This window comes from Pristiophorus japonicus, chromosome 10 (genome assembly GCF_044704955.1).
Source record: "Pristiophorus japonicus isolate sPriJap1 chromosome 10, sPriJap1.hap1, whole genome shotgun sequence".
Taxonomy (NCBI): domain Eukaryota; kingdom Metazoa; phylum Chordata; class Chondrichthyes; family Pristiophoridae; genus Pristiophorus; species Pristiophorus japonicus.
The window spans coordinates 196247185-196261249 of record NC_091986.1 but is presented as its reverse complement, the minus strand read 5'-3'; the positions used below and the strand labels follow the sequence as shown (position 1 = coordinate 196261249).

The 14065-nt window shown below is 42.2% G+C and overlaps 1 protein-coding gene across 2 annotated transcripts in view; it reads right to left on the bottom strand.

Moving 5' to 3' along the window:
• Window positions 1-13766, bottom strand: part of LOC139274890 (gamma-aminobutyric acid receptor subunit gamma-3) — an 859347-nt gene extending 845581 nt beyond the window's left edge. For both annotated transcript variants that reach the window (XM_070891613.1, XM_070891614.1), the window contains exons 1-2: window positions 13714-13766; window positions 11884-12032 (exon numbers count right to left, since the gene is read on the bottom strand). In XM_070891613.1, the coding sequence (XP_070747714.1) occupies window positions 11884-12032; window positions 13714-13766 (202 nt within the window). The remainder of the gene's footprint in view (window positions 1-11883; window positions 12033-13713) is intronic.
• Window positions 13767-14065: the final 299 nt, after the last annotated feature.

The window sequence follows — 14065 nt, the reverse complement described above, 5'->3', positions numbered from 1 at the left end:
AATTTGCGCTCAGCCAGCTCCCACAAATAGCAATGTGATAATGACCAGATAATGGGCGGAAAATTGTGGTCGGAGGCTTCCTTCGTACGAACACCTCCAACCCAAAATCTATGAAAGTACCTGGTGGTCCCGGAGGAACATAGGATTCCAGTCGGAGGCCTAGATTCACTGCGCAGCACATGCGAAAATGTCTTTCAGGTACATACGAACATGCTGGAGTCACATGGGCCTAGACCACAAATCACCACGCAGTATTCTCATTGATAAAAATGGGAACTCCGTTTGTACGAGTTTCCATTACTATCAACGAGAAAACCCCCTAAAACACTGAAACACAGCATAATAAATAAATAAAACACCTCACATATTTAAAATTAATTGAAATTAAATGCAATTAAATGTTTTAGGAAAAATATATATTTTGGGGATTTTTTAAAATGTTTTAATAGAGTTAAAAATAAACTTACCTTAATGGCAGGGTTTTTAACATAAAAATTAGTGTTTCAATATAATTTATATATGTTTTAAAAGTTTTACGCCGGTAAAAGTAAGCTATGTGCCTGCTTTTACCAGGTGTAAAAGTTTGAAGGACATTCGCTGGGCATGAGTTGGGCAAATAGCCCAATCTCTCCCATGCGGATGTCCTTCTCCCGAGGATGCAGAAGATCTGTCTAGAAAATTTTGACAGATCAGAAAAGCCAGTTTTTGATGCATGCGCATTGCGCCCTGAAAACCGGCTTTTGCGAGGCCTCGCTGGGTCTGTGTGCACTTCATCCGGTCCCGACAAGGTCGGAATCTTCGGCCCAATCTGTTTTAGTAATGTTGATTGAGGGATAAATATTGACCAAGACTCCGTGGATAACTCCCCTGCTCTTCTTCGAAAGAGTGCCATAGGATATTTTACATTCACCTGAGCGAGTCAACAGGGTTTAACATTGCATCCGAAAGACGGCACCTCTGACAGTGCAGCGCTCCCTCAGCGCTGCGCTGGAGTGTCAGCCTAGATTTTCATGCTCAAGTCTAGGCTAATAATACAGTATAGTCAATTGATTATTCAATATATATAAAATATGTGGCATTTTTCTGCTACAGTTTTAGTAGTTATTTTTAAAATATTTATTTATTCATATTAAATTATTTAGATTATTAAATATGTATATATTTATTTTAAATGGGTTACTGTCTCTGGTGATACAGTGTTTTCAGGAATTTCAGACAAATGTAGTAAGTGTTCAAATGAAAATTGAGTTTTTGAGAATTACATTTTGGTTAGTCACAGAAAACCCAAAACACGATATGCCAAAAATTGAAAGGAGTAGAAAAGAAGGCAAAATAGATTAAGATGTGGTAATTAGGTGACACCAAGGTTGAATTTTAAAAGCCTGAAAATTATCGGAAGACAGAGGGAGGTAAGGAGTTCCATGGATTTCAGGCCTGGACATAAATTATATTCATTGCTACAATATTTTCCCTGATCTAAAAGGCCCACAGTATGGAATGACACATCTGTAGTGCTCAAATCAACAATGCAGCCCCTTAAGCAGTAGTTGCTTTATAACCAGCTTTAGGAGTGATTGATGGGGGAGAGGAATTTTTTTTGGAGGTAGCTGCCACAGGAGGCAGTTTATGCGCAGTGCTGCTCCAGGAGCGGCATTGCAAGCTGAGGCCTGTGGCCACTCCAGGGAGCAGCACATGCTGGAGCAGGCGAGCAACGGCAGTGAAGAGTGACGTCATCAAGGTCCAGGTCGGTGATTAGAGCGTGGGCAGGTACAGCAGGAGCGGCGAGGTTGGGGCGAAGGAGCGGCAAGAGATTGTGGAGGGACATGATCGGGGCCCAGGAGAGGTGCGAGTTCGGGGCCCAGAAGAGGCGAGGGGCCCAGGGGCAGCACAGGCCAGCCCACACTGCGATATGTCCGTGCAGCAGAGCAGGTCTCCGGTCGTCTTGGTTAATCCTTGCTACTGGACCAAGACCCAGCTCTGTCAAGCCTGTGTGGTGGCTGGTGTGCAACGGCCACCAGACGTTAAAAAAATCTAAGCACAGGCATCTTCCACCCTTCAAGATTTAGTTCGGACCTGGAATTTTAGGTCCATCATTGAAACACCTGTGAACTTTTTGACGTGGAAGCAAGTCATCCTCGATTCGAGAGACTGCCTATGATGATGATGATGATATAAGCCATTAGATGTAGCGTTTTCATTAATGTGATTTGAACATCAAAATAGAAAGATGAAAAGGTGATGGGAGTAACTGTAGGTTAGCCATCATGTAACATGGGAACTTACAACACTTCTGATCAGAAAAGCAAACTTTTCATGATTATCAACTCTTGAGATTGATGTGCTGTTTTTGTAATAGGCAACGACATCACAAATATTTTGTCCATAGGGTTGATGTCCTCCCTTTATTTCTACCGTATGTAGCCAGTTTCTCAATGGAAAGTTCAATTTGTTCCAATGAATCACAGGAAAGAAAATAATAACAGAGTATCTTAGCATTCCTCACTGCATTGGTTACAGTCACGCTAGATTTATACAGGACTTCTTCAGGAAAGCTTCTTTTAAAAATGACTTTACCTTTGTGTGTATATTTGGGTATATTTTATGCTACATAAATGTGCGGGATTGTTCAAATATTGTGCCTACTGCATTTAAAAGGTAATGTAGATGTAAAATGTGTCCTGTCAATAGCTGGCACTCAAATGACTAAAGTAACACAATTTCAGTCACACAATCATAATTTAGCACTTAGCTTACTTGTCATCATTATCAGTGGCCCACATATGTCAACAAACTAACTGTGTACCACACATGTTAGGATTACTTGCTTTGCTACTCAGCCAGTTACATAACACTTGTGGGTGTCAAAAGTATGTGCATAGATGTCTGAATAAAATATAAGTATCACTGTGCAAGCGGAGGAGGGAGAGCTTAAAGGATGATTCCCTACCAGACTGAGAGATCAGATGCCATGGTAGTGTTAGCGGAGTACAGAGGGTATCCTGAATGAATTATCTTCATCATTTGAACTTCGCTTGTTGACAACTCTGCATACCATATCATCCATTACCCATAAAACAAATAACAACTTGTAGTTATAGAATGCCTTTAACAACAGTAAATGTCCCAAGCACAGAAGGAAATAAAAGGAGTGCTGATGACCCGTGGACCAGAGCTAGCCACTCCCCAATCAAGCTGTTCCTATAGAGCTATGACGCTGGCATCCACCCAGCAATGTTGAAGATTGCCCAGGTATGTCCAATCCACAAAACAGGCAATGTCTAACCTGACTAATTATGACCCTGTCAACCCTCTGGCAATCATCAGTAAAGTGATGGAAGAAGTCATCAATAGTGTTTCCCAGCAGCACTGACTTCCCAATAACCAGCTCATCAGCACTCTGTTCAAATTCTGTCAAAACCACTTGGTTCCAGACCTCATCAAAACCTTGGCCCAGACATGAATGCAAGAGCTGAATGCTGGAGGAGAGGTGTGAGTATTTGACTGAGTATGGCACCAAGCAGCCATGGACAAACTGGTCAATGGAGGTCATGGGAAAGCCCTGCAGTAATTGGTCAAACCCTGGTGCAAAGGAAGATAGTTGTGGTTGTTGGAGGCTAGTCATCAACGTCCCAGGATGCAGTTCCTCAAGGAAACATCCTCAACCAAACCATCTTCAGTTGCTTCATCAATGGCCTGCCGTCTGTCATAAAGTCAGTACTGTTTCCTGAGGTTTCCACAATCTTCAGCTCCTTCAATAATGAAGTAACCCATGTCAGCCAAAAGAACATAAGAAATAGGAGCACAGAAGAATCTGGAGAGCATCCAGCATTGGGTTGACAATTGGCAGTTAATATTCATGCCACATCAGTGGCAGGTAATGACCACCTTCAGTAAGAGAAAGCCCAGCCAACTCCCCTTGACCTTCAATGGAACCACCATCACTATGCTCCTCTCCAGCACTGACTAGTAGCTTAACTAGAACAGCCATATCAACACCATGGACACAAAAGCAGGGCAGAGGCTTGGTATTCTGCAATCGGCATCACACCTACTGCCCCCCTAAAAGCTCCCCACCATTTACATGGCTCAAGTCCGAAATATGACTGAATAACCATCACTTGCTTAGATGAGTGTAGCGATAACAGCTCTCAAAAAGCTCAACATCATCCAGGACAAAGCAGTTTGCTTGATCAGTGCCTCTGCCAGTTGACTCCATATCCACCACCGGCACAAACCCTGGCATATATTTGATCCACCAGATCCACTGCAACAATTCACCATAATTATTTTGATGGCAATCCCTCCCCTGCCAATTAGACTAAGAGCAGCATCATCATCAGAGGCAGTCCCTCGTACCAAGGATGACTTGCTTCCAGGCCTAAAGGGGATGAGTTCACAGGTGTTTCAATGAAGGACCAAATATTCGAGGTCCCGACCAACATTTTGAAGGGTGGAAACATAGAAACATAGGCCATTCGGCCCTTCGAGCCTGCACCACCATCCAATAAGATCATGGCTGATCTCTCCAGACCCCTTGATCCCTTTAGCCATCTAACTCCCTCTTGAATATATCTAACGAACTGGCATTAACAACTCTCTGTGGAAGGAAATTCCACAGATTAACAACTCTCTGAGTGAAGAAGTTTCTCCTCATCTCAGTCCTAAATGGCCTACCCCTTATCCTTAGACTGTGTCCCCTGGTTCTGGACTTCCCCAACATCGGCAACATTCTTCGTGTATGTAACCTGTCCAGTCCCATGAGAATTTTATATGTTTCTATGAGATCCGCTCTCATCCTTCTAAACTCCAGTGAATAAAGGCCCAGTCGATCCAGTCTCTCCTCATATGTCAGTCCAGTCATCCCGGGAATCAGTCTGGTGAACCTTCGCTGCATTCCCTCAATAACAAGAACGTCCTTCCTCAGATTAGGAGACCAAAACTGAACGCAATATTCCAGGTGAGGCCTCACCAAGGCCCTGTACAACTACAGTAAGACCTCCCTGCATCTGTACTCAAAACCCCTAGCTATGAAGGCCAACATACCATTTGCCTTCTTTACCACCTGCTGTACCTGCATGCCAACTTTCAATGACTGATGTACCATGACACCCAGGTTTCGTTGCACCTCCCCTTTCCCTAATCTGCCGCTATTCAGATAATATTCTGCCTTCGTGTTTTTGCCACCAAAGTGGATAACCTCACATTTATCCACATTATACTGTATCTGCCATGCATTTGCCCACTCACCTAACCTGTCCAAGTCACCCTGCAGCCTCTTAGCGTCCTCCTCACAGCTCACACCACCACCCAGTTTAGTGTCATCTGCAAACTTGGAGATATTACACTCAATTCCTTCATCTAAATCATTAATGTATATTGTAAATAGCTGGGGTCCCAGCACTGAGCCCTGCAGCACCCCACTAGTCACTGCCTGCCATTCTGAAAAGGACTCGTTTATCGCAACTCTCTGCTTTCTGTCTGCCAACCAGAACTCTATCCACGTCAGTATATTACCCCCAATACCATGTGCTTTGATTTTACACACCAATCTCTTGTGTGGGACCTTGTCAAAAGCCTTTTGAAAATCCAAATACACCACATCCACTGGTTCTCCCTTGTCCACTCTAATAGTTACATCCTCAAAAAATTCCAGAAGATTTGTCAAGCATGATTTCCCTTTCATAAATCCATGTTGACTGCTTTCCAAATGTGCTGTTATTTCATCTTTAACAATTGATTCCAACATTTTCCCCACCACTGATGTCAGGCTAACTGTTCTATAATTACCCGTTTTCTCTCTCACTCCTTTTTTAAAAAGTGGTGTTACCTTAGCTACCCTCCAGTCCATAGGAACTGATCCAGAGTCGATAGACTGTTGGAAAATGATCACCAATGCATCCACTATTTCTAGGGCCACTTCCTTAAGTACTCTGGGATGCAGAGTATCAGGCCCCGGGGATTTATCGGCCTTCAATCCCATCAATTTCCCTAACACAATTTCCCGCCTAATAAGGATATCTTCAGTTCCTCCTGATGTCTCTGTGTGGATTATTTTAATGTGTGGTGGCCATTGCACACCAGCCACCACATGGGCTTGACAGAGCTAGGTCTTGGTCCAGTGGCAAGGATTAACCAAGACGACTGGAGAGCAGATCTGCTGCACGGACCTAGTGTGCACACATATTGCAGTGTGGTCTGGCCCGTGGTGCCCCTGGGCCCTTGCCTCTTCTAGGCGAAGAGTAGCATTGTGGTGGAAACTCCATTATTCCAAGCTCTCCTCTAAGTCATACACCATACTGAACTGGCCATTTATCAATGTTCCTTCATTGTGGTTGGTTCAATATCCTGGAATTCCCTATCCAACACCATTATAAAAGCACCATCATCACAAAGATTGCAGTGGTTTAAGGACGAGACACACCAGCACCTTCTCAGGACAACTAAGAAAGGGCAATAAATGTGGTCTTGCCAGAATTTCCCATATCCTGCCAAGAAATGGACACCAAGCAATTGTAGAAGAGTTATGGGAGGTCACTAAAAGTATAATGCAAGAATTAGGTTTTGAATAGGATTTGAAAGTAGGTAGAAGTAGGGGTTTACGGAAAGAGTTCCAGGGTGCATGCTGACAGCTACACCACAATGTTGGAGCAGAGGGAGAAGGAGACGCACAAGCAGGCCAAAATTTGAAGAACATACATAAAAGCACAAGAACATAAGAAATAGAAGCAGACCACCTGTCCCCTCGAGCCTGCTCCACAATTTAATAAGCTCCACTTCCCTGCCCGCTCCCCATAACCCTTTATTGCCTTATCACTCAAAAACCTGTCTATCTCCACCTTAAATATATTCAATGACCAAGCCTCCACAGTTCTCTGGGGATAGAGAATTCCATAGATTTATAACCCTCTTAGAGAAGAAATTCCTCCTCATCTCAGTTTTAAATGGGCGGCCCCTTACTCTGAGACTGTGTCCCCTAGTTTTAGTTTCTTCTATGAAATATCCTCTCTGCATCCACCTTGTCGCGCCCCCTCATTATCTTACATGTTTCGATAAGATCACCTCTCATTCTTCTGAACTCCAACGTGTATAAGCCCGACCTACTCAACCTATCTTCATAAGTCAACCCCCTCATCTCCGGAATCAACCTAGTGAACCTTCTCTGAACAGCCTCCAATGCAAGTATATCCTTCCTTAAATACGGAGACCAAAATTACACGCAGTACTCTAGGTGTGGTCTTATCAATACCCTGTACAGTTGTAGCAGGACTTCTCTGCTTTTATATTCTATCTTCCTTGCAACAAAGGGCAACATTCCATTTGCCTTCCTGATTATTTTCTGTACCTGCATACTACACAGAATAAGACACAGAACTGGAGGAGTTACAGAAATAGATTGGGGCCAGGATGTTGACATCAATTTGTTGGGAGTACAGGGAATCAATGGAGGTTGCTGACAGGGGTGATCGGAGAATAGAACTTAGTGAGGCTTAGAATCCATTGATGAAGGTTATTAGTCAATGTAGTCCTTGGTGTATCATCCTCCTTTTCACAAGCACTAATTTTCAAAATGAGCTTTCTAAGGGGGTCTAATCATAGAATCATAGAATAGTACATCACAGAAGGAGGCCATTCGGCCCATCGAGTCTGCGTGGGTTCTTTTGAAAAGCAGTCCCACTCCCCCACTCGTTCCGCTTCTCCCTGTCATTTTTTTCCTTCAAGTATTTATCCAATTCCCTTTTGGAGGCTACCATTGAATCAACTATCCTATCAGGCAGTGCATTCCAAATCCTAATCACTCATTGCATAAATAAAGTTTTCCTCGTGTTGCCTCTGGTTCTTTTGCCAATCATCTTAAGTCTGTGCTCTCTCGTTATCGACCCTTCAGCCACTGAAAACAGTTTCTCTTTATTTACTCTATCTATCTTCATGATTTTAAGCACCTCTATCAAATCTCCTTGTAGCCTTCACTGCTGCAAGGAGAACAACCCCAGCTTCTCAAGTCTATCCACGTAACTGTATTCCCTCATCCCTGGAACCATTCTAGTCAATCTCTTCTGTACCCTCTCTAAAGACTTCTTGTCATTCCTAAAGTGCGGTGCCCAGAATTGGGCACAATACTAGTGCTTTATATAGGTTTGGCATAACTTTCTGGCTTTTGTACTCGATGTCTCTATTTATAAAGCCCAGGATCCCATATGCTTTATTAATTGCTTTGTTAACCTGTCCTACCACCTTCAAAGGTTTGTGCACAAGCATCCCCAGGTCTCTCTATTCTGGCACCCCCTTTAAAATTGTGCCATTTAGTGTGTATGGTCTTTCCTCATTCTTCCTACCAAAATATATCACCTCACACTTCTCTGCACTGAATTTAATCTGCAATGTGTCCATCCATTCTACCAGCCTGTCTATTTCTTCTTGAAGTCTATTACTATCTTTCTCGCTATTTACTACACATCCATATATGGTGATATGTTTGGTTACATAACAGTCGCTGCATTCCAAAAAGTAATTCACTCTGCAAAGCACATTATAACAGTGTTATAAGGCACTATATAAGTGCAAGTACTTCATAAGTGCAAATTAGATTGTCTCCACTTCTCGATAAAACTTTTTCATTCTAATTTTGTTTCCACAATTACTTAATTTGCTTTGTTGCCCTGCTAGTATATGTTCAATGTGATTATAATATCACATGATAGGTGTCTTTTTCAATCCTCTGCAATTAATATACTTAAACAGAAATTGCTAAGAATTTGATCTGTTTCCTTTTACATAGAATTACGTACAAATTACAGCACAGACACCGAACCAGTCCATGTTGGTGTTTATTCTCCACATGAGCATTCGTTATAATCCCATGTGCTTGCTCTGTTCCCATATACCTTTATCCTCTTTTTCTTAAATTTCCTATCTAGCCTGTTTATAAATGTTGCCATGGTCTCTACTTCAGTCATTAACACTGTGCACTTCACAACCTCATAGCCTTCTATGTAAAAAAGGTTCTCCTGCTCTCTGCTCTAAATCCCTTACATTTAATCTTATATCTATGTTGTATTGTTTTATACCCTTCAACCACTCAAAATGTTTAGTTTCTACATACCTTGTCCCATCCCTACATAATGGTAAACCTCTCTATCAACCCCACAATCTAACGAAAACAGTCCCAGTTTTTATTTGCAAATCTTTCTTTATATTTGTATTAACTTATACCAGGCAGCATCCTAATAAATTGCATTGTATCTTTCCAATTGTCGACATATTTGCTATAGTGTGGAATCCAAAACTGCACATATTACTTTGATTGTGGGGTCTTACTAATGGTTTCTATAGATGCACTGCTAATCCTCTTCCATAAAGCCAATATTGCATCAGGGTTCTTTATCTCCTTGAAGTGTTGCTTTTAATGTCTTGTAAACGTGAACTCCCAAATCCCTCTGCTCTCCATATCATTCAACACTTCCTCATTCAAAGTATAATCATTACTTTCATTGTTTTTACCACAATGTGTAATTTAATTATATTTAATTGCATCTGTCACTTTTTTGCCCATTCCACCATCTTATTAATATCCTCTTACAACTTATTTTGGTCCTCACAATTATTTACTATGCCTCCTATTTTAATATTGTCTGCAAAGTTGGACACCACTCCCTGTCACCCTTTATCCAAATCATTGATGTACAAAGTACACATAAGCAATCTGAGAACTGAACCCTGTGGGATACCATTCCTCCACCCACTTCCAACCACTCTGAGAAACTGGCCTTAACGCCGACTTTCTTGTTTTCTTCCAATTACCCAGTTTTTAATCCATTTTACTATCCTTCCCCTAATTCCACACCTCTTAATCTTCTTCCATAGTGCCCTGTGTGTTATCTTGTCAAAGGCTTTCTGAAAGTTCATATACACCATACCCACTGCAGTTCCCCCCTCTGCCATATCTATCAGCTACTCACTCTATCAGCTTTGCTGTGCAGATTGATTACTCTGTCTTCCCAGATGGTGCTTGAATCCTTTCTTTCAATCAGTTGCAATTCCGTTCAGTTTTGAGTGTCTTCTGCCTGTTTATGTTTGCCCGATGCAAGTGAATTTAGTTGCCTCCTTCATTACTTTGCCCCTGCATTAACATCGTGCAAATAACTTAGGCTAAAGAATCCAGGATTGCATGATCCTTGTCTTCATAACATTGTGCATCAGGTGTCTTTTTCTGCTGACCTGATGTAGTTAAGTTTTTGTCTTTAACTTGCTATCACATCACCCAAACACCTTGATGTACTATGTATTAATATGCACAGCTGGCACTTTTTTCATTTGAGACTTTGTTAATGATCCTTCCAGTGCACTGAAGAAGTATAGAAAATATGTACAACTCAACAGAAAGAAGCTGGCAACATATAGAGGTGTTCCAGCTATATGCCTTAGTCCAGTCTAATTTATTAACATTTATACTGATGGCTTGTTATTTTCCACAGTAAAATGTGGCAAATGTGTCTACCAAGTAATCTGCTGCAAAGTAACATTAAGAGGTTGACTGAAATGGACTTGACAGGTTGAAAAACCTCTCAGATTATTGTTTCCAGTAGGAAACTACTTACAGAGGCTAACAGAAGATTGAAGTATGAGTGAATCACTAAGCTTGACTAGAAGATAGCAAAGTGCACAATATATATGTTGGCAAAAAATAATTTAGCTTTATATCCCTTCAGTTCATGTGTCGACTCTCCAACTGGTGCCATTGTTTATCCTGTGTGGTTTATATCCATGAATTTAACATTTTATTGCGCTATTCAAACATCTTGAAGCAGAATGGACATCCATTCCACTGCCCTTCAATGACATTAAGTAAGATTTGTGATTACAAATAAGGAACGTATCCTCTTCCCTCACAGTTTATGAGCATTCATTGGAGAAACCACAAAGGTTTCACATGAGTTTTGTGCATTTGAAGTGCTGTAATTTGAAATATTCTACATGACACATAAATCATATATATTAAAATGCCAGACCGCATATCCTGCCAGGGAACTAGTTTTGTTCAGTGTGAGCGTAATTAAAGAACATTGCACTTTTTTATGCACTAGAAGTAAATGATGCACCCTTCCTAGAAGTAGTTTTTCCTCATCCTGTCTGCATTACAATTAGGTTGTGTGTTGTTTTGATAAATCCAGAGATATCTTTGCTGACAGGTGTATGATATTGAGATACTCTGAATAATGGAATGAATGTTCAGTAAGAGAGCCAAAACTGATAGTTCCAGCATTTGATTAATGTAGCCCAGTAAAGACTCCCTCCTCAATCACGCTATTGTCAAGCTACACAAGATACAAGATTCCATGTGTGAGGGAAACCTTTCTTAGAATTGTATCTTAGAGATGAAATTAAACTCAGCAGTTCTGTAACTCAAGAGTTTAGTGGCCAATATATTGGATTTCCTGTTGTGTACAGAATTGATTTCAGAGGGAGAGAAGAAATAGCAAGGGGCTGTGTGTATGTTGTAGTCCTAAACATCCAATAAGCCATATTGCATTCTTTATTTATATACTTTCAGGATGGCAGCAAGCTTTGCTAATCAACATTTGCCATTGAATCTTGCACTTGCCAATTTCGCCATTGGCTGAGCCTGCAATAACTTTACAAAAGGTTTTGATGTGCAGATTACATCACAGGACTGCACTGTATGTAGTGGAATATGATTTGTTTTTATCACTGGGCATACATTATCATCTCCCTCTCACACAGTGCGCACAAAGCAGCACATGTATTTAATGGATATCACCTGACCAGACACAGATAATCCAAACCAAAACATTTACAACAAAAAGCAAGGCCTTAAGGTGGGGAAAGAGGTAGGACATGGGCTACAAAATACCTGCGAGTACTCACTTCCAATGTCAGGTCGGAGTTTTTTGTCATATTCCTTCAGCAAATGGTTTAAAATCTTCGTCGTATCTCGATCCTGCAACTTGGGGGCCAGCACCCACTTCTGGTTGACTGTGAGATCTTCGTACTCATCATCGTCAATTTTTCTCGAACTGCAAGATGAGAAGATTGTATTTGTGTTACTGCCTTGGTGCTGGTGTGAATCTTGATGGTCGGCACCAAACTTAAAACCTCAGCTTGGACAGTTTTGGCAACTATTGCTCTGAATCGACATCTTTCAGAAGATCTGATGTCCCTCAAAATAAGCATCGGTTGTTTGGGGGGCGGGAGCGGGGGGGACTCCTGCATTCTAGCAGTTTGATCATAAACGACTCTGCAGAATGCAACAGGTGCCCGAGCTAAGAAATGGGTCACATATCTAGGACACTTACGAATACAGATGCATTTCTCCCAGGTTCTGCACTGGCAGTTTGCATCTGATGTCCCAGCTTCCTCCAAATCCTCACCTCATCTCTTCGAGGGGTGCGAGAGGGAGGTTCATTGTTTTAAATATCTGAATCTTTGCCAAGGAACAAACTTCAACAGCTCGGTCAGCTAGGAATCGAAATCTTCCATTTGTCAAAAGGAAAGAAGGGGGAAACATCTCTAAATAAATTAGATTCAGATGTCATCGCATGCAATGATCAGTATATTTGACTTGGTTTCGTTCCACAAGGTTTATTTATTTATTTGCCAGATACCCTTGCAATTTAAGAGTGTACTTCTGTGGCCAGCTCACATTACCAAACAGAAACAGCACATATTTCCACATATCACACTGCTTTCGACGCATTACTGCCGGACACAGGACAGGAGGTGGAATCAAAGAGAAGTCACAAATTACATGCGTAGAAAGCGCTTTTTCAGGTACCCCGAATCCGTCCGAGGTAATTGAGCGCAAGTCAGCAATCCGCTGAATGCCATGCCAACCTGCTTCCAGTGTTCTCGTCTTTCACTTTATCAGAAGAAAATGCCAGGTCTGACCGTATTCTAATACAATCAGCGCGGTTTATTTACTGCGGGGACAGACTGAATGTTGGCACAGGGATGTGTTACAGTTCCCGCCGCCTGGCCTCAGAAAGATGAATTTCCATCATTTCTCCATTTATTATTAAATAATGATGATTATTACATGCTCAGTTAACCCTACTCCTATCGCCTCAGGATTCTCACCATGGCACTCAATTCTGTGTAATCTCTTACGGAAGATTTGCAGATTCAAAACTGCCCCTTTGCATTTCAGAGTTACTCAGAAAGGTTTCATTCTGATCTGTACCGCGTAACGTATTAGTCGCTTTCACGAAAGATAACGCAATTCAAATCATTTGGTGAGCCCATTTCTCTTTGAAGTATGTGGTCAATCAGTTCGAAGCCATAGGTTGTGTGTGCTTAACCAGTTCGCTGAAGTCGCTGCCCATTTGCGTGCATGTCACTGTCAACATATAGCAGCGAACTGGAGACCAGTACAAGATCCGAATCTCTCACCCCCCCTCCCCCTCCCCACCCCCAAAAGCAAGGGAAGGGGATACAGCTCCGGGACCCAGTCTGAACACCTGCACTAAAGCATCATAAATTCAACTGCGACATCAGAGATAATGCTGGGGGTGGGGGGAAGAGAAACCAGGCATTTAATAAGCCCACCATTCGCTCCATACTCCAGCCTGTGCATTTCAGAACTTTTGCATAAAACGAAAGCATCTGCCGTCTCAATGCAAACACACATAAAGAACCCGCCACCATGAAGGCAGGACTGTTGTTTTTAAAAAATAATTAATAACAATAATACTTGCTTACCACGCTTGGAAGACTGAAAGAAGTAAGAAAGCTGCCAGCAGTTTGGTTGGCATAGCTGGGAGAGACGCGAGGGAGAGAACGAGCCGCCGGACTGCCGGAAAGTAACCAGACGATATTGGGAGAGAAAGAGATGGAGAGTTTCTTGCCTTCCCCGTGCAAACCAGCAGCAGCCTCCCAGTATCTGTCACTTCGGAACCATCAAGAGGCACGGCACAGATAAGAGAGACAGAGCGATCCTTCCAGAGGCAGCCATAAATCACACATGCACCTCTGACAGGTGTGAGCGTTTGGACAGCCTTTCCACCCAGCACCAAGTGTCTGGCACAGTGAAGTGGCCCCTCCTAGGTCCACA